Source organism: Diuraphis noxia, unplaced genomic scaffold (genome assembly GCF_037042655.1).
Source record: "Diuraphis noxia isolate RWA-SAM2 unplaced genomic scaffold, SU_Dnox_SAM2 contig0001, whole genome shotgun sequence".
Lineage (NCBI taxonomy): Eukaryota > Metazoa > Arthropoda > Insecta > Hemiptera > Aphididae > Diuraphis > Diuraphis noxia.
The window spans coordinates 31,213,461-31,236,267 of NW_028301711.1; the positions used below are offsets into that span (position 1 = coordinate 31,213,461).

The 22,807-nt window shown below is 27.2% G+C and overlaps 1 protein-coding gene across 1 annotated transcript; it reads right to left on the reverse strand.

Annotated features, from left to right (window-relative positions):
* Nucleotides 1–5,457: 5,457 nt before the first annotated feature.
* On the reverse strand, nucleotides 5,458–20,434 carry Hydr2 (abhydrolase domain-containing protein 2). Its single transcript, XM_089216837.1, has 8 exons — nucleotides 20,032–20,434; nucleotides 19,520–19,943; nucleotides 13,412–13,587; nucleotides 13,102–13,269; nucleotides 11,984–12,170; nucleotides 10,688–10,882; nucleotides 8,869–9,023; nucleotides 5,458–8,362 (listed from the first exon to the last, which is right to left on the reverse strand). The coding sequence occupies exons 2-8, from the start codon at nucleotides 19,672–19,674 to the stop codon at nucleotides 8,187–8,189; spliced, it is 1,212 nt and encodes a 403-aa protein (XP_089072963.1). The 5' UTR covers nucleotides 19,675–19,943; nucleotides 20,032–20,434; the 3' UTR covers nucleotides 5,458–8,186.
* Between the last annotated feature and the right edge of the window lie 2,373 nt (nucleotides 20,435–22,807).

Below are 22,807 nucleotides of genomic sequence, written 5' to 3' on the forward strand. Positions count from 1 at the left end.
GTATTATTGCACCAGAGTAAACTGCATGAATCGTATATAATTTACCAAATAAATTTGGGCAAGATGAAAACGTTCCTTCCGAAAACCAATGATCCGAATTTCTTAATACGTTTAAACTTTTTTCTGTTGAAAATAATAGAATCCGATCGTCATAATTACCATTATCGCCACTGTCAAATAATAAAAATTGTTCACTGTCTAACGTAATTTGGAATTTATTTGAAATTTCAAAATTGTATGATTGAGGGTTTGCAGGACTGGCTTCCACCGTTTTTCTTGACCGCTCTATTGTTTTCTTCAAGAATTTAATATTCGGTAGCTGTCCTACCACTGCATATGGTAACTAAAACAATATTAAACGACGTACAAAAATACATAGGTACGTTCAAAGTTTACCAATAGGCAAGTAATTGCAAGTAATTATGTAGTTGAAAACTTCACCAGTTTTTTTAATTTAATACAAAGTTCCTCAAACGTTAGTTTTATTGTGATTTAAAAGTTCAAAAATTCGTCAAAATCATGAATATTTACAAATTATTTTGTAGTTAAAATTTATAAAAATTATAAATATCAAATATTTAAACATACATTTTTTTATTTTTGATGTCTGGTGTGATTTGATTACGTGCTGGGGGGGCTTAATATTTATATAAATATAAATAATATTTTATTACCTGTGCTGACGTTTCTCCCAGTATAGCTCTTGTAGTTGTTACTGTTGTTGTTGCATATTCCTTTATTAGATTTATAGCTTTCTTAGCTTCAATTTTTGCGACGTCTGGTACATGATTATGACCTATGGATTTTATTATATCTCCTACAAGTACAATTGAGTGTTAAAAAAATAGTCAATAATAGTCTACAATATGTAGGTTCTTATAAAAAAATTTTTTTAATTTACAAGTTAAAATATTTAAAGCACACTAACAGATGTAGATATAGGTAGGTAGTTGATAATTTTTAAAAGCGTACAACTCACTGCGCGATATAAAGCACACTGACGCACCCATGTATTAATGTACAGGTATAATTGAACGGCAAACCGTAGTATTAAGATAATGATAAAATGTGTACCATTTATGTGACCATAAAGATTAACAAATTACTAAAGATTACAGGGTAATCGGTCAAAAAGTCTTTTCGTCCGGGATTCAGATTACAGATATATATTTTTAACCTATACTTATGTGGCTCAATATTATGAAGCAAATTCAAACTTATATTTATTGTTAAATAAGATTGTTAAGAAAGACTATCGAGCATTAAACAAAATGTCGTATTATTTTACAATATTATACGTATTATAATAAGTATAAAATTATATTTTTGTTTTGCGTCAAAATTGACTTGCGCCTAAAAGTGATGGAGTCAAAATGACGTATGCGTCCAATTGTCGTTCGTCCAAATGGCCGCGTCCATTTGACGTGCGTCAAGATTGCCGCGTCGAAATGACGGGACACCAAAAAATGTCGGGGGTCTGAACCCTTACCCCCCCCCCAGCTACGGCCATGACTATCAGTTTCCAAATCATTTAGTCTTAGTTATCGTTCCTAGTGCCATGTAAGTTATGGCTTCTTATAACTGGTCTGAATGGGTTCTCTTTTTCAATCTTCACATTCAAATCACCAAATTCTTCTTCTCTCTACATCTATCAATTTCAGATACTACACCCTGTTAAACTCCCATCTTCAAAAAAGTATTTACGTTCCATGTTCCAAAGAATAAAGCATTTTTTCACTTATCCAAGGAAAATCTGTAAGTATCTGAACTACAAGTTTTTTACAAGGCACGGTTATTAGCCCTGTGCTTATCCCCCAATCTAGGATATCAGAGCTCGAGACTCGAGTTCACCAAACCCGTAGTACTATGTAATTCAATTTACATTTTCCTAACTACTATACCGATTTCAATAAAATTTAAAATATATATTTGTAATTAATTTCGCTATTCTATATATTTCAATAAAAATCTAATTGCTTATTCATTAATCCATCCAACCTCTTTGGAACCTGTCCAGCATATATTATAATGGTCAGAAATGCACGTAATTTTGAGTTACTAATAAAGGCCACATTTTTAACATACAACGAAGCTTATATTATTTGAGAGGAACGATAATAACTGATAAATTTTTATTTTGTTCAGGCTTGATTTTTTTGCAGATCCCAATATTTCCAAATAAGTTTAAGTAAGTTTTTGTATAAGTTTAGTGTGTAAGTATGAGTTATGAGTATGGAGCACCCAGTTTAGTTTTTTGACAAAGTGTATTACTGTGTATTTTGAGGGGGGGATAATTTTTGGAATTTTTATTATGATCCAGAACTTCCACTTGAGTGAAAATTATACGATAATTGGTTATTGCAGTAAAAATCTATGCAGAAAGTATTAATGTTCTCTTAGATAGCGCTATAACATAACTTTTAACAGATTTCTAATAAGAACAATTGGTGATCACAAAATAACATAGACTTCTAAAAGTATAAGTGCAAAATAATGACTCGTTGTGCAACCATTCTATCTAAAGCGCCATATCTATTTAGATATTTCAGATCATAGGTAAAGAAAACCCCAATCAGCTGTTCGAATTTCGCATCTACCTATATTGTTCTATGATAATAATCACGAATCACGATGTAAATATTAGTTGAAACGAAATACTGTGTTCAACTTTGATCAACAAAATATACCACAAAACTCATTACCTGATTTACTTTTATCATTTATAGGATTTAATCAATAGATTTTTTTACATGTTTAAAACCATCTTTAAAAAACGTTTAAAACGCGGTTTTATTTGTTGTTTTTGTTTTTTTTACAAAACACGTGTTTTTAACAACCCTGCTTAGAATGCTTAGATTGTTTTAGGTTTAATAAAATTAATAAAATTCATTATTAATGAGTACTTTTTTTGTTCTCTTTCATGTTTTATATACAGCAGGACACCGTGGCTAACTTGAGGCCCCTAAAAGGGCACCACGGAAAAAAATGTTTGCGAACTGCTGCTGGAGAGTTTAAAGTTGTCCCCTGCAGGTTCAACAGAAATGCCAACTCTATTCTGGTGAGGTGGATGCTCCTAAACGGACGTGCCAAAGTTGTATTAAGATATGCTAGTCGTTATGTCACCGCAATGTCCCTTATTGTGTCCCCGATTGACGTTACTAGGAGAGGCTTCACAAGGGAGGTAGCGCTTTCTTGTGAATAGTACCACCTGACCTCTAGAGATGGTAGGAGGTTCGGTGGAACGTTATTTCACACTGCCTTTCCAACCTTTTCAACAAAAAGCTAGAAAATACATCCAGAAAATAAATTCACTCAATCTGACTAAATTACTGGAATAATTGTATATGTTACATATTATACATTTTATATTAAGATTAATATAATTATATGTATATTATCACGCGACAATTGTTCAACTATTTTTTTTTTTTTTTAAGTATATAAATTTATTAGAACTGTTAATATTTAATTACAATTAATTCATCAATGCACTAACTCTTTGGCAACAATTGTCTTTCTGTTAAAATATTATCTTTTGTTTATAGTAGGTAATAAGCTTTCGGTTTTATTTTTTCTGGACCAATTGAAGCTACTAAGGAGAGTGCTGATACCACTATACGGAAAGAGTATTATTTTAGTAGAAATATGCAGTCGATGTCATGTGTAGTTGATTTTCATGAAAATATTGCAGTTATAGTTAATCAAGAGTTGGCGTTAAACTTGAACAATGGTTGAGAGAGAAAGTTGAGGACTAATGATGTTTTCAATTTCGAAGGAATTTAGCAGAACGCAACTTTTGTGTAAGTCTCATTGAAACCATTGTTATTTAAAGTGCGGGTATTAGAGTAAATACAATTACGAAAACGTTTAATGGTTTGCAAAGTAAAGTTATGGAAAAAGACTGTTGAAATTGTTGCAGAGTTTCTTCCACGCATATGATTTCTTGCGAATTTTAACGGTTTGAGTTCAGGTGAAGCTGCCACAGGGGTGAAAGAGAATATAGATTGTTATTTTTACGTTTATGTTGAATTGATAGATTGGAAATTTCTCTTTAGATAAACTTATTATAAGCTTCAACTGGGCAGGGAATATTAATAAAACATAACCGAACCAACTGACGTTAAGTTATGATTAATTAGATAGGAAAATAAAGTCCAATCGGCTTTATTAAGATCAAATAGTATGTGCGAAGTTGCATGGAGTAGTACAGACATTCTGTGTTTCTGGTAGCAGAGTGGTTGTTTAGTAAAAATTAAATTACTACAGAGAAATGGTCACTACTGTGTAGATCAGCCATGATTGACCAGGACGAAGACCACATAAAATTGGAGAACAGTGTAATTTATCTTTAGCGAAATTAAGATAGTTGGACCTACCTTAATGAGTGGCATCATTCTTGTTTAGGATTCTAAGACCTAAAAATTTGATGATATTGTAAATCATGTTGCCATGTTAACATCTGGAATCAAAATCGTCTACTATAAAACAATTATTTCTAGTTAGTTGGAAAAGAAAGTCTCAAAGAACTTAGAAAATTTTACAACCGGTAACGTAGTATGAGAAGTGGTTGTATTTGTAAAAACACAATCAGGTTTTGAGTTAGAGTTAATTACATAGTTATCGTTAGACGTTATGATTATTTTTATCGACAGTGTCGTTCGTAATAAAGGTGTTATGATACATGAAATAATTGTTTATATTAAGAACAGTATAATGTTTAATGAAATGTTGTAGATTTGGTGAAACTAGATTGCTGTGTGTTCGAAGTAATTGAAATTAATCTTGAAATATTACATAATACTTCTGTTAAGAACAGAAATACTATAATAGTATCAGATTACACAATTGCTGCTCCATTATTATACAAGCATCATAACATAAATACATTCTTGCTTGGTTGGTAAGCAATAGTGGGCCAAAAGAGTTGTAGAACACACAAATTTGGTAAATTATTTATGAAACTTGCTCAATTAACTATATAGCATGAGTATAATGTATATAGCTGTTACACACTACCATAAAAGTAAGTTAGATAGGTACCTATAACCTAAATATTGTATTTTAAACCCCTTTAAATATTATTTATTAATTTAGTACAAAAAACCTATCATTTTAGCATAAATAATAGGCAACAATTAACTATTTCCAGTACATTACACTATTTGTATGAACCATATAACGAGTATTATTTTTTTATTGGAATATTGTTAAAGTTTGTTACATTAAAGTGCATTGTGAATAACAGCTTTTTATTTCAACTTAGGAGATATAGTTTTACATTATACTGTAAAAATTATAATTATTATATAATAGCAATGTCTAATTTTTTTTTCTAAAAAATTAATAATTTTAATTTTATAAATAGCATATTATTTGTATATTATTAATAAAGGAATATGCCAACAGGCAATGTATATAAATAGGAAAATATTTGATTCAAAAGAAACTTAAGAAACATTTTATAAGTACACTGTAACATTAAATATATTTAAAACAGATTTTTTTTAACATTCTAAGTATACATACAGGGTTTTAGAATAGTTGAAAACATTTAGTTATTTTATTTGTACACTCAAAAAGCTTTTTAGCTTTCTTAGGTACCCTGTACTTATGTTTGCATGTTATGTATGAATAAATAATAAGTTGCATATTATACAGTCATATTAATATCTTAAATAAACAATAAATAGGCTTTCATTAAAAATAAAACAAGTGTATAAATACAAAATAAAATAAAGATACATAAATATAATAAATAATAAATATATAACTTAATGAGTAATCATACAGATGTTATTTAATTAACATTAGTCCAAGATATTTAAGCATAATCAATCAATTATCTATATTTAAAAATTAAAAAAGAGGAAAGAAACCAAGGTTGCTAAAATCTTTATTAGTCAAATTAAAGTTGAGCTCGTCATTCAGTAGTTTAATATCATGATATTTTAGTTAATGCATCATGTAAAGTCCCAACTTGAAAAAAATAGAATACAAAACTAAATAATGTTTAGTTGATATTTTTAACTGATTTCAATAACAAAATCTTAATATGAAATATCCTTAAGAGGACGCTACACTCGCATGTGTTGTCTCCGTTTTACAAGTGCGTAACATTGCAAAAACTGTTTTGCGCGGGAAATAACCGAGAAAGATACAATTATAACTAAGAAACGAAATTTTCACCACATAAAAAGGAGAATTTTGTCTGTGCAGTATCGTTTTTATTTTTTTGATATCACTTATACAAAAAAAATTCTTATTGTTTTATAATACATTAATTTTGTGTTAATAAATAACTTTTTTTGTAGTTCTGATATCGAAAAAATAAAAACGATATTGCACAGATAAAATTCTCCTTTTTATGTGATGAAAATTTCGTTTCTTAGTTATAACTGTAGCTTTATCCGGTTCTTTACCCCGCAAAACAGTTTTTGCAATGTTACGCACTTGTAAGATGGAGACAACACATGCAGGTGTAGCGTCCTCTTAATCTTCTAAATGAATTAAATTTAGAGGATAAAAAAAGATACAATACTGAGTGTATTAAAATGACAAAATGCATTACAAGAATTAATAGTGATATAATGTCAGTTGTACAAGTTAAAAGGTCTGAATTGAAAAAATAAATAAACATAAATTAAAAAAGGAACTTTTGTATTAAGGGAAACTATATAATTATTGGAATGAATAAATTAAGTGTTTATATTAGGATGATATTAATTGAAAATGACAAATATATGAGATAAAATTTAAAATTATACAATGGTATGAATTTAAGACAAAATTAGATGTTACAATATACTCTAATCAAGTTAAGAGTATAACGGTCTCGCTAATATAAGCTGAGCTGCCAAATCCATGGGTCCCCCTAGACAATTACTAGAGACTTAGTTTTGGACATTAATCATCAACAATTACATGATCATGTGATTAACACTGTCAATTTTTGTCAGCTCTCTGTCAGAGAATTCTGTTAGAGTATAAAAGAGCTGAACAATTAGTCTTTAGAATAATAATAAAAAAAAATTACGATAATTATGAACAAAATAAATTAAAATTAATAGAAAAGTGAAAAAATTATAATATAGTTCTAAAAGAATATAAAACATATTTGTATTATTATAATAATTAATAAAACAATTAAAACAAAAAAAAAAACAATAATTAAATATATGTCAATAAATATTTTGAACAAGATAAACTAAATTATAGAATTAAAATAATAATAATAATAATTAAAGATAATTCATTGAAATAAAAAACATAATATTATTATTGTCTTTTATAAAAATTATGATTGATGTAGTTAAGTCAATAAATTACAAAAAAAAAAATTTCCCAACACTAATTTTAAAATAACAAATCGTATTTATATTTGAGTACAAACAGTACTGAAAAAAAATATTTATATAACTGACAATACTTTTTTTATTATAAAAGATAATTTTAAAAAATTGCATTTGTTAATTTATAAATAATAAGTAAATTTAACTGAAAATACTCTAAATTCCTAGATTTGATAATAGTAATAGAACATTTTATTGTTTGTTAATATTTTAAGAAAAATTTCATTGGCAAAAAGTCCATTAGTTTATTTGTAAAATACTTAGAATGTTATTTCAATTTTTCATTAAATAATATATAATATGTACAAGGTGTGAGATAATATTTTATAGAAGGTACAGTTCTAATGTATTATTATGATGAATCAATACATTGGCCAGTACATACAAATAAATAATAAAAAAATTTTAATTTGTGCGCAACTCAAAGCATACATAAAAAATAAATAAATAAATAATTAAGAAAAACATAAAGAGCATTTAGATTCATGTAAAGCGTGAAAATTTAAATTTCATATTTTAGAAATATTTATAGAAGTATTAAGGTGAAATATAAGTTATAACTCACAATAATATAATGATATAATAAAAATAAAAATATATATTCAAATAACAAGCTAAAAAGGCGTAAGATTTATTGCACTACTTTTGCTAATTTAAGTCGTTCAATTTTAAATTTAAAAAATATATGATCGTACACATAATTTCATGAAACTACCAACTATCTAATCTATTACATATAAAATCAAGTATTATATCAATAGTAGTGTAATAAATAATGATGAAAATCCCATTTACAGCATAGTATATATACATATACATACACTTGTAATAATGAATTTAGTAAACTGCTGTTTTTTTTATATCATCGAGACAATGTTCTCTGATTCCCGGCAACAATGTGACTAAGGTCCGATCCAACCATGCTATAGGATTAGGATACATAAATCCTCCTTCAAAAAATCCAAGGTGACCACCGTGCATCAGTTCCATGTACAATATATTATCTTTTGATTCTAAAACAAATACATTAATACAATATTTATTATTACAATATTATCTAAAATTTAAAATAGATGGATATTACTAAGGCAAAATTAGTTTTTGACATGCAATGATAATAATTTATAAGATAACTGTACCATTTTATAGATAAAACTTGAGTTAAAAATAACATAATACTATTTTATTCAAATACTGTACAAATAAAAACCTATATAATGGCTAATGCAATTAATACGAACAAATAAAACAAGTTTATATATTCCATCAGAAATTTAACTCAAATTAATATTTATAGAACATAATTGTTTTTTTTTTGTTAAAAATAGATAAATTATATGAATATTTTGTTTATCAAAAAGTAAATAGTCTTAAAATATATGATAATAAAACATATCATAATACTACCTAACCCATATAATTTATATAAAACTGTTTAATATTTGAAAACAAAGGGAAAAGGGTTAGAAAGAATAGGTTAGCTTATACAATATTTAATGAAAATGTATTATTATCTCACTTGCAAAATTTTGAATTGGTATTAATAAATCTTCTGGCACCAATGGATCATCTCTTGAATTAATAAATATCATTGGCGTTTTTACATTATTTATGTAATGTAAGCAACTTGACCATCGATAAAACTCATGAAGATTTTTAAAATTATTGACTTTTCTACAAAAATAGGATTAAAAAAATATTAATTAAATTTAAATATTTATTGAACTAACATAATTCATAGCAGTAAAAAAAGTTTTAATCTTAAATTAAAAATTGTTGTTATCTGGGGTCTAATTATTACAATTAATTTTTTCAAATGTAATAAATTTATTTTTAAGCATACAAAAAAACAACATTGTATAGATAATATAAATATCTTAGGTATTTATATCAAACTTATAACAAACCAATTATTATGTCTAAATTAATAAAGTTGATAAATGATAAAATATAAGATATTTTGCAGATAAATGACATATGTATAATTTTATTTATTTCTTAAGCTAAAAAAAAAATAGTATAACAGCCTTTAGTTTAATAATAAAAAAATAAAAATGGCAGTTACTACTTTCAGACTTTTTCCATCAGTTTAGATCTGATATTGAAGTTCCTATTACCTTTACCTAAATTTAAATTAAAACATACTATAACTACAATTTAGCTTATAAATACCCATGACTAAATAAATAGATATGATTATAAAAATACTGTTTTAATCCGGTTTGTGCATACCCCCACTATTCTATACACAAAACCATTGCTTGTAGTTCTCCACATTTTATAGGTCAGTAGTATTAATGGAATCCCACCAAAAACACTTTGTTATAACTCCATGTAAAAAAAAGCTAAGATAAAAAAAAATTTAGTAATGATTAAATCTTTAAAATACGTTATATAATATGACAAATAAGTAAAATGGCATTTTATAATATTATAAATACCTAAGATCAATATTGTAATGTTAAAGACATAGTCAACATATTGTTTATTTGTTTATACATTATTAATTATGAAAAATACTGTAGTCACTAGTGGTCACTTATTTGTATTTATTTAAGTATACTATATGTCTGCCAAATAGTTAAACAATATGTTGACCAAGTATTTACATTACAAAACTGATCTTAGGTATTTGTAATATTATAAAATGGCATTTTACTTAGTTTCCATATTATATCACGTATTTAAAAAATTTAATTATTAAAATTTTTTTTTTAGCTTTTTATACGGATTTATAATTAAGTGTTTTTGGTGGGATATCAACTTTTTTTATTTATTTATTTTTTTTACTTTTTTAATGTTTTTGTGTTAATAATCTGCAGGCATCGTGGTTTACAACATACGCACTATAAAGCGTATACAAATAATAATAATGAAAGTAATTTTAATAGTACCTATACTAGTATTAAAATAGTAAAAAAGAAATAATAATAAAGTTGTAACGGCCAACACCAAATCTCAAAACAACTACTCGCTGCAGCGACTACATAAGAGATTAATTAAAATTGTAATAATATCTCCGCAAAGCAGCGGCCATTCAGCACCAATATAAACGTTGTACATATTAAGTGCTAGACGGCTAGACACGAAAGTTGAAAATATGAAATTGTAATGGTTTGTCTTTATCAATATTGTCATAGTCAGTTGTCTCCCCGTCCGCGAGAAATTCACAAAAATCATAAACCATATTATTTAATATCAATGATTTATTTTAGAATATTTATAAAAAATTAAAATAAAACCTAACTTTGGTAATTCATCAAAAACATTACTTTATAAGTATACAACATAAAATATATTTAACATTAATTGTGCTATAAATGTGTTTAAAACTTTACCTGGTATAAGCATCATCGAGTTCTGGTAATGTAGCTGCAGATATTATATCTTTTTCAATTAATGAATATTGTTCTTTAATGTCATCTGCCAATAGTTTACTTCTATGTTTCAAAATTAAAGCTTTAATTGCTTCAGTTAATGCGTATAAATAAAGCCTCCGGAAGTTTTGCCAATGTAATAAAACACCAGTTGCCCTAAATAATAAATGAACATTATACAATGTTATGTATATTATATTATGTTATCCAAATTTAACACACAGTTTGAGTCATATAACAGGTAGAATTTTTAATGGTCTACAAAGTTCACGGGTTCAGCTAGCATAAAATAAAATAAAATATCACTGAAAGTGGGGGTTCCAATCATATTATTCAGAAATTTGAATTCTCCTTAATTATGCGATGGGACTAGGCTCCATGTCACCTCTCTTACATAAAATGTAATTGAAGCTGACATTTCGACCAGGCGTGCTAAGGAGGAAAAAATATTTTTGCCAAATATATCATTATAACCCAATGATTTTCCAGTTAAGTTTAGAAGAGTTAAGTCTATTTTGGAATGACAAAATAATTGTTTCTCACATGGACAATTGTACGTCACATTCTCTAGAGTTGGAAGACCAGACCATTTATATGTTAATGCACCACAAAATAAAACTTTGAATGTAGTATACCAAGAGGTTTTGACTTAAGCAATATTAGAATTGAGCTAGATTTGAATCATTTGTAAATATTATTAGGTATTATTATTATTTTGTTTATTTATAATTCAGCTACTACTACTATTTAGCACTTGATAGCATTAAATAAAATATATTTTTTTTTTTTTTAAACACAGCAATATGTGTTGATTTAAAAATTTCATTTTGAGAAAACAAAAACTTCACATGGGCAAAGCCGGGTAATTCAGCTAGTAATAAATATAAATATATTTTTTGTTTATAATAGGGTTACTATTGGTTATACAATTTAGTATGCATGAATAAAAAATTAGCAATTTGTCATTAGGTACTAATTTTAAAAATTGTTTCACCTTTATAAACTAAAAATGTGAGAAAATACTATGAGTAAATATAATTTTATTCCTGTATTTTATATGACTGAGTTAAAAATCTTTAATTGAGATTAAGATAGGGTAAATCCAAGGGAATTTGAAACAGAAAGTTTAGTACATGACTAGCCAAGTATTAAAAGATAAATTTTTAATCATATAAAGTCAGTATCTTTAACGGGAAACAAGGTGCACTATAATCAGCTAGTAAGTTATAATAATATAATATGAAAAATTTTTCTCACTTCAACGCATCATATGGTTGACATATGGATACTCCAGCAATAACACTACTTGGTCTGTTATGGCGAGATTCTCCAAGGTATTTAGTAACCAAGTTACCACCCATACTATATCCAATAATTATAATTTTAGTATTTGGATAATGTTCTGATAAATTGCAAAGCATTACATGTAGATCATCGGTGTGACCTATATATTAACATTAAAAATTATATACATAATAAATTAGGCAGTTGCATTGGAATTGTATTAAATACAACAGTTTTAGACTTATCATATTATGGTTATTGATAAATATATGTGATATTCTTTACCTATGTATAAATTATATAAATAAAATATTTATTCAAATACAATGTTATTATTAACATATTATTTTAATATAAGAGAGTATAATTATAATTGTATTAATTATTATTATTTGACTAAAAAAAAAAAACAAAACTTAAGATATGATTTTTATTATTTATGGTTGAAGTATTGTCTTTTCTAAAATAAAAATTACATTTTGTTTTAATTATAATTAATAAGACACAATGGTACTTGTTTGTTATTGCCCCGCCAGTACACCGTATAACATTTATCTCCCCGCCATTCTTATTTGTTATCGACCTGCATATAGTTATCGTGTTTAGCTCGTGATAGATGATCTATTTTGGGAAATATTTTAGGAAATAACTACACTTTGCGAAACATTTTATATCATACTAATATAATATCAAATAAATAATTATATTATATTAGTATGTTGCTGCCTTAATAAAATGTAATAATAAAAAGATATTTCTGAGTTCTAGCCTCCTTTGTAAATTTATATTATTATTTTTCTAAATTTATAATTGTAATACATTTTTTAATTTTAAATGGCCTCCTTTGTAAATCTATAATAATAATACATTTTTTTATTGTATTATAATATATTTTATTTATGGCGGGGCGATAACAAACAAGAGTGGCGGAAGGATAAATTTTATACGGTGTACTGGCGGGGCGATAACAAACAAGTACAGACACAATTTATAATTTATGTATTGAAAATATTGGAATCAATCATTACAGTACATTATTATTTTATATTGAGCCTATTTATCTACAATGATATATATTTAAATATTTTTACCATATGTGAATATTCTAGAAGCGGTAACAGGTACATTATGCAATGCTCCCACATGATTAAGAACTGCACATCTATAGCCTTGATTTTGTGTATAATTTACAAATGTTCGAATATAATCACTCTCTGAAGAGTTGCAAATTCCAGGAACTATAACTACAGTAATGCCCTCTAAAAATGATTATTAAAATATTTTAATTTTTGCAATACATATTTAAACTATAATAAGTTAATAAGTAAATAAGTAAATAAGTAAATAATAAGTAAATAAGTTAAACTATAATAAGCAATATTTTAAAAACAATTCAATCACCTAGTTCTGGTTCATTAAAAGTTGGCTTAAACAAATCATATGTAAGTGTAGTTCCGTCATCAAGAATTAAGAATCTTCTATCACCTTTAGGACATGGGCATCTCACTCTACCAAAAACACTGTACAAAATAGTTTGAACATGACCACTGAATCCCCACAATCTAGTTGGTACATATCTGAAAATAAATTGAAAGTTATTTAATAAAATTATAAGGTTTTAAAATATGAATATGAATAAATAACTATAAGTAACCATACTACAATAATTGGAGAAAAAAAATTAACTCCATACTTTATTGTAATGAGATAAATGATATAAAAACAAAATTTAAATAAAAAAAAATTAATAATCAAGGGATTATTTTTATGAGAAATTGATCTATTATGCCAACTATATTACACACACATATATGTATATTAGGAATTTAAATAAATAAATCCTGACATGATTAATTAAGTACTTTGTTATTAATAGAAGATACGGTTGTTTATTTCTATGCTTTAATATAAAATTATTAATTGATACGATCACTCAATATATTCATTTTGTTTGACCCTTTATTATATTCACACTAAAATAAAATGAAATAACCGATTTAATCACATTCAGTACTTAAATTGTTATAGCAGTCAGATAAATAAATATTGTTACAATGTATTTAATACAAAAAACTAATTTATAAAACAAAGTTCTGATAAAAATAGGTACTTCATACTAATATCATAACATGTAAACTCATGACTTGATTAAAAGAAGTTGTAAGTACAACTTAATACCTAAACCATTGTATATTATTACTTAAAACCTGTAGTACTGAGATATTGATGTAAGTATGAATCTACATATTAATCAAAACTGTAGCTGAAAATGGGAATGTAATAGAAGTTGTGGTTGTGAACGAGTATTAGAATACACGGGTACACGGAAGCCAGGTACTTCATAGGTAATTCATTTTTTTTAGTTTTTGAGTAACCTTATGGTAAAATAACCCATAACAAAAAAATAGAGAATAATAATTGTTAGGGTATGGCATATCGATTGATATTGATCTATCTAAATATTGTCTCAAAACAATTTAAACATCATTTAAATGTATAACACTTTTTTTGTGAAAAATGAAACTTAAGATATTTAAATATTCAAATGTACAAAAATACAAGTAAATAAATAAATTCTGTATTATTTATTATATTTGTTATTCATTATTTAAATATAATATGAGTATTCAACTTCACAGGTATTTATATACACGGATATACATGGGTATTTTTATTACACGGGCTTTAACACCGTCATAGGTAAAAACACAGGTACTTGTGTGTTTCATTACACGTGTAACCACAACCTTTAGTATATAATTTTTGAGGAATCTGATAACATTTGTTCAAAAAAATTCTTATTAACCTCTGAATCAGCCAAAGATAAGATGGTATAATTAACCTTTAAATCTAAATGCGATAAATCAAAAAATTTCAAGATAATTTTCATTAGATTAAATACTTGCTAAATTAAAATTGTTAAGACTTAACTAGGTAGGTAGGCAGGAAATTGGATAATACTAATATATATAAATTATTATCTATACAGTTATTGAATGAATGAAAGGTTAGCAAGGGTGATTAGGACAAATGTCTTTATTACATAACTCAAGAATAACTTGTATTAAATAAAACAATTTTTATAGTTATGAACACTCGCTGATTTAACTTCAGTTAAACAATTTTACAAATCTGAATACTTCTTCTTGTATTTATTGTACCTATTTTAATATATAAGTATTGTTTAACCAAAATAAATAAATCCATTTTCTCTGAAGTAAACAATGATTATATGCCACTTGTTTAAACAGATTTAGACTTGTATAATATCAAATTTAAAGTTACTAGGTTTACTATAACGTTATAATGTTTAACAAAATTATGATAAATATGATGTGTTAAATAGATATTCATAAAACATGTGTTTTCCAATTGTTATCTTATTTTAAACATTTGTAAAGTTTGTAATAATTATCATATTAAACACTCATACCTACATAATTCACAATTTACAATTTGAGGACTTATTTAAATTTAGTAATTATTTTTGTTATTTCACACCTAATAGCTAAAAAATATTTTATCATTACACATTATAAGCTAGATATTAGTGTATATATAATATATATTACTATCAACTAAAAACACATTAATTAACTTCAATTTATGAATAATTCATATAATCACTTAATTTAATGGTCCATATTAACTATTTTAAATGTTGATTTTAATTAAACCAATTTTTATAAAAGGTACTAATGTGGGTGTTTAGTGATAATTTTTTTAATAACACGTCACTTAGGCAAAAAGAAAATTTTAAAGTAAGTTATTATTTTTTTTATGATACCTATGTAATAAGTAGTTACTGCTTAGTTGACATTTTAGTCATTGATGATATAATTTTTAATGACATCATACCTTGTACCTACCTCTTATCTGGGTTGTCATAATTAATAACATATTTAAGGAATGACTAATATTTTTAATACCTACCAACACAAATTAAAAAACACAAAATTTAAACCAATTAAACAATGAGAAATATTTCCCAATTCATATGTTTAGGTACTATTTTTATATTCATACATGCAAATTATATAAAACATTGGTAATAGGTAGATAAATAGTTATTTCAATTGTGGAAAAATTATTTTAATTAGTTAAAAATAATTTATTTATAAACTTGAAAAATTAATGAATAAAATAAAGAAATAATCATTCATAGTAATTATATTAATTTGATAGCTTAACTAAGTAATTGTAAGATAGGTTTATAAAATTATTTAATTATTTAATAACTTACACAGTAGGTATTTAATAGAAATTCAACAAACAAGCACTGAAAAACTAGTTACTTACATCATAAGTTATAAGTAGGATTTAAATTTAATAGCAAAATTTATTTTTTGGAAAGGAATGCGATTCAAAGGTAATTTTGAAATACAATTGAATTTCATAACATTCTGATCACAATGAAGTAAACTTTATTTTGCTCCCCAACCCAAATTGTCTCTATTTTTGCTAATTGATGTAGTTTTATAAAAATGTCAACTATAAATAAAAAATAATAACTTTAATATTTGTTATTTAAATTTAATTCTGTAGGTATAATTTAAAAAGCTGGTAAGTCGTGGATGTCACTCTGCTGTACAGTAGGTTACAAGTGGATTACTGTAATGGATGGAATTAAATTTGAATCCAATGATATTATATCATTATATACAAAAAACAATTCTAAGCAGAGATAGTTTATCTCTCTAGAATATATTATAGATTATTAAAAATTCAAATCTTAGATTTAAAAAGAAAATTGTTTATGAATTTCCGCCGGCTTAAAATAATTTGCGAATTTTCGTGATTTTTACGTTTGTTGTAAAAATTCAAACTTAGAATGCATGTAAAAAAAATTGTGACAATGTATTTATTTTATTTTTCAGCTACTATTGCAAAAATTTGTTAGGAGTCTTGCATTCAATTTTAAAATCTTAGATTTAAAAAGAAAACCTTTTATGAAATTCTATCTAAGATAATTTGAACATTGTCGTAATTTTTACGTATTTAGTCAAAATTTGAAGTTTAAATGCTTATTAAAAAAAAAATCATGCTTATGTATTTTTATTATTTTTCAACTGACATTGTAACAATGTGGTAGGTGTCTTGAATTAAATTTCCAAGCTTTTCTACCCAACAAATAATTTTTTATCGATATTTATATAAAAAAAGACAAAAAAAGTTGAAAAATTAAAATTTCAGTAAACAGCTCAAAACCAATATTTTGAAAATGTTATCAAATATAGAAAATTCCTATATAAACATTCAATGAAAATTTCAAGTATCTATGGTCATTTTTTTTTAGAGTTACACCAAAATAAGAAAATCGCTAAATGAAAAATCTAGTGAAAATCCAATGTTGTAAAAATTTAATTTGAATTTCTAGTGGACATTTTTTTTGTGATAAAGATTGACAAACTTGTAAGGAATCTTGAATTAAATTTTCAAATCTTAGTTTTATAAGAAAATTTTTCATGAATTTCTAGCTTAAAATAATTTGCATATTTTTGTGATTTTTACGTATTTGTCAAAATTCTAAATTTGAATGGTTATGAAAAAAATTATGATTATGAATTTATTTTATTTTTCAACTGCTATTGTAATAATATGTTAAGAGCTTTGTATTAAATTTTCAAGCTTTTCTACCCAAAATATACCTAAATTTTTATTGATATTAATAAAAAAAAACTAATAATGATCGAAAATTGCATATGCCTATAAATAGTACAACTTAATTTGAAATTTTTTGAAAATTGCATAGTGGATAAAATATTCTTATAAAAACATTTGGTGAAAATTTCATGTATTTATGGTCATTTGTTTTAAAATTACATTAATTTTTAGTTTGTTTATCCTGATTATTAAAAAAAATATTGTGAACTTTTTACTTTTGACACCCCCCAAAGTACCAACTAGATTCAATTTCTAATCGACGAGGTACTGAAATCGAAAATCGAAGCAGTTATACTGCCCCAAAACGTGATGATAGACACAAAAAAAAAAAAACGAGAAAAAAAATAAGATAACATAAAATATAATAAAAAAAAAACCCCCCACACACACATCATGGTAAAATCAATACATTCCTCGCTCCACTCAGAATAGTTAAACTCGTATAATTAGTTTAATTTGTTATAAGCTCAATTATAATTCATAATGAATCTCTTATCCATTTTATTATAAATTAAGTAGGTACCTACCTTTTTTCCCAATGATCAATGAACTGCCACACAAATGTAAAATTAAGCAGCTCTAATGATACTTTAATTAGAAACAAATGGAATTATGATATTGTTATAGTTATACATTATAAAAATTAATATAAAGTAATTTAAAATGTATTATAAGCAAGTAATTAAATCTGTAGTATGATTATTAGGTATATAACAATTATCATAAAATATATTAAGAACCGACTAATTACTAATAATTACTTAGTAATAACTAACTCATAAAAAATGTTAAGTATTTATCATAAAAATATTTGAATAATAATATCATTTTAATTATATTACTTTGTGAAGTCAATGGGTCATATGGATAATTTCACTCACAAGTGGTAAAAGAATAGTAAAAGAAATGTTAAAGGGACATATTAAGTTGTCTAACAACTAATGACAAAGTATCCTAATATACAGGTATTAGGTAGATATATTATTAAGTACTCGGAGGTAATATTAAAAATATAAACTCCAGTCATAACCATAGAATCCAAGATACAAGATATAAGTTTAGATTGCGTATTTAATAAATTAGGTAGGTAGGTACAATGGAACACACAATTAGATCAAAATGTAACTATTTCTATGGTAATAAGTAAAATCTAGATAAGTACCTAAGTATTCATAATATTATAGTCAGGTAGGTTCATAGTACTGTACATTAAGAGGCAGGTAGGCAATGGGTGTACCTATAAGTACAACCAAAACTGCCAGTTTAAAGCAATCAAAAATTACCTCGATATACAGGCACCAGTTTAAATTATTAATTTCTAAACATTCAAGTTTATGTTATGTATAAATTAAGTACTTAGGTACCTACTATGAGTTTAGCAAGCTCTTAGCTCATACCTAGGTAGATGAAATAATGAAACAGGTTTAGGAAATCCTACAATTAGAACTAATTGACTCATTAGTTAGGCACAAAAATTCAAGGCAAAAGAACAGCAAGTAGGTAGATAGTGAATAGCAATGGTTACTAAAGAGCACAAATTACATTTAGAACATAACACTTGAACAGTGACAAGTAAGTTATCTCCCAAAACTTGCACATGAACTTGAATACCTAATTGTATGTTATCATATATAGTATGTGAACCTGTATGTCGGTCAGTCATGAAGTACATAATATAATCAGGTAGCCTGGACAATGCCAGTAACATATCAAATACTCCGTGGTCAAAGTTGAAGAAAATCTCAGTCTTTGCCAGTAGATGCATACCAACCGTCGATGAGTTACACAGACTAACGGGTTCGGCAGCAATGACAATAAAAGTTTGAATTGGTAGTGTGCACTTACGGATCCTCAAGTTGGGGTGCGAATTTGAGGACTCTGTTGAGGAACTGTTTGTCCCTGCAAAAGAAGGATGGTTTTTGAGGTTGGCTGGACACATTGAGCATACGAAACACGGCGATGATGAATACCGCAATGGCAGTCAAAACGGCCACAGACATGTTCCGCGGCCGCTGTCTTCAGATCACCTACGACTACTATCAGTGGTTGTGGTGACGTTGGCGCCAGTAAACGCAGAGCGACATGGAGAGGATCTCGTGTCGATGGAACGCCGACTTAGTGCACGGCGCTTCTGAAATTATCGGGGAACACGTTCGAGTACGTCTTCCGAAAAGCGGTATTCGCGACGTGTGGATGAGTTATCGTCGTCGTTCTGAGCAGTCCGCGCGACGGGTCCTGACTTCTCTGTCGACGACGTTGATAAAAAATGCTGAGAAAAAAAATGGGTAAAGTTCTATTAGTTTTTTTTTTTTTTTGGGCGGGAAAAAGTCGATAGAAGGCAAAAAAAAAATAGGTACCGCCTACGATATGCGGGCGTCGTGAATTATTCAAAAAGTTTGTGGAACGTACGTGACGGACACGGACGCACACGACAAACACGCACGCACACGGCAGTACGGCACCAAGGCAGACAGCAGAACGGTTCACATTTACTCACACAACGCGCGCGCGCACACACACACACACACACACACACACACACACACACACACACACACTCTATGTACACTAGTCACCACCGGTCGGTCGGTCGGTGCGCGCGTCCTCGTATTAACGTACAACGTGATACATTAAACACCGCCGCCGTTAGGTTTTTTTTTTTTATGTGGACGGTCAGATGTCCATCTTTCGTGTGATAAAACTGTAGTTTTGCACTTTGTTTTAATATGATTTTAATATAATATTACAATTTACAACATGTAAAATGGTGTATTACAATTTGTATTTTGTTGGCGAGTGATAAAGGCTAAAGGAGATAACCGGCGTCGGGGTAGGCGTACCCACCCGCTAGTCATCAGTTGTGAACGTTATCAATTATACATGCTGATAGTTACTAGGTACATAATATTATAATCTAGGACGTCATGATAATAATTGTGCGAGGGTTTGTAGATACGTGGATTTGTGTGTTTTTTTGTTTAGTAGTTTGTATGTATGGGTGTTATTAAACACACGCCTAAGGATAATATGAATGTCAATAATGATAACAATATAATAATATTTATTATTTTCGATTCGATAATGCGAAAGATAGCTGCCGTTTTTGTTGGCAAGGTGTGGTGACGACGGCGGGGTCATGGCACTATACTGAGGCAGTATTCGAGCACTGAATCCGCCGACCGCCGGAATATGTCTCGAAAGAATATTATTAGTCATTCTCATTATTACATCATTATTTTTAACATTGAATACCTAAAAAATTACATTAAAAATACCGCTGTATTATGTGTTGTTAGTCGTACTGGACTAACGACCGAAAACCAACTGTAGGGATGAAGCTCCCACTGTTCGATTTTAATAATAGGATATTTAATTATTCGCGATTACTTTTGATCGGTGTAAGTTTATTCTCCTATGCCGCATGTATTTTTCCTACGAAAATCGTTTCTCCTACACCGCCGGCTAGATAGCGCTATCACACCTTTCCGCTTGGCGACTCAATGCCGATTATTTTTCTTCTTTTTTCCCCATTCGTGCATTTTCATTATTCAAACTTTTCCTCTCCACCTCTGCCGTCGCCGAGTTTACCCTACTGCGTGGCATTTTCGATACGCGCGTTATATCGATTTTATTTCATACACATGCACGCGCACACTCACCATTTTATATTAGATGTAGAATTCAGCCATGTAGATTATAGGTACCTACTGACAATTTGCGCGCATCGACGTATTATTATATTCTATTGCGTTTTATTTTTTGTTATTATGTTTTATTGGACTGTTTCAGTTATGCACAATATGAATTATTAAAGAACACCGCAAAAAAATCTGATGCAAGTCTTATATAGGTACCTATAGCAGCGTCGCCAGGGGGTTAAGTTTTTAACCTACCCCCTCCCCTCTAAGCCTCCTTCCAATTCATATTTTTCCCCAAATATAGTATGTTGGTCTTAACAAAAGTCTTATAGGTAGGTACCTGTATTAATACGCCCTAGCCTCGGCCGTAAGACTCTTTATTATAATTAGACATAGGTGATTAATGAATGGCAGAGTAAAATTTTTAAGTAAGGATCGCAAGAAGCCATAAACTGTACTACGCATATGATATAAAATATGTTAGGTGAACATTTCAAATATCTACAGTTTTTTTCATTCCGTTATGTATTATAAGAAAATAATATGTGAATATTTCGCAAAAATTCAAAACTTCAAACATTTCATACAAATACGTTGAATTTGTTTTATAAAAACTTATGACGTTTTATATAAAGTTATATATCAAACTTTTTAATTTTAGATATAAAAATCGACATTTTTATGAATTTTGAAAAAAAGGTACTGAATTTTCTATATTATTTAATATTTAATTGATATATGAAAAACTCAACCTTGAATTACATTTTCAAGGTTTATCGACATTTAGACATCGTAGAAGAAAAATATTTTGAAAATGCCATCACCTGTCACAATAAAATATTTGAATATAATTATTAATATGTGTTGAGATTTTCAATTATCTCAACGAATATTTGTGTTTTAATTACCTAAAAATCATACCAAAATATACTAATTCTATATTATTTTTCGCTGGTCATTTTATAAAATACTGGAAACTATTAAAACATACATATAGGTACTACATATGGCACTAATTTTTACATCTTGTCAATGCATAATAATGAATAAATAAATAAAATCACATCATCACAAAATTTCACATACAGTTTAAATCCATATGAGTATTATATTATACTCAGTACTCAGATGCATATGCCCAGTGTTGAATCCAGACAATTTTTCTGGGGGGCTCACTTTTTTTTTCATTGGTGATACGTCATTTTAGTATTATGAATTATATCTATTAATAGGTAGTTATTCTTATTACAATTTATAATTTAGACATTTCAAATTTATATAAAACTACAAAACAAATTTTTTTTTTTATATTTTTAAATCAATCTAAAGTTAATCTAATGTCGTCACATATAATAAATTGTATTATTATAATTTATTACAATTCAGAAATTAAAAATATTGAAAAAATTACAAAATAAATTAGAAACCTATTAATTATTTATATTTAAATTAGTATTATGCATTTAATAAATAAGTACATTTTGTTGAAAGTCAG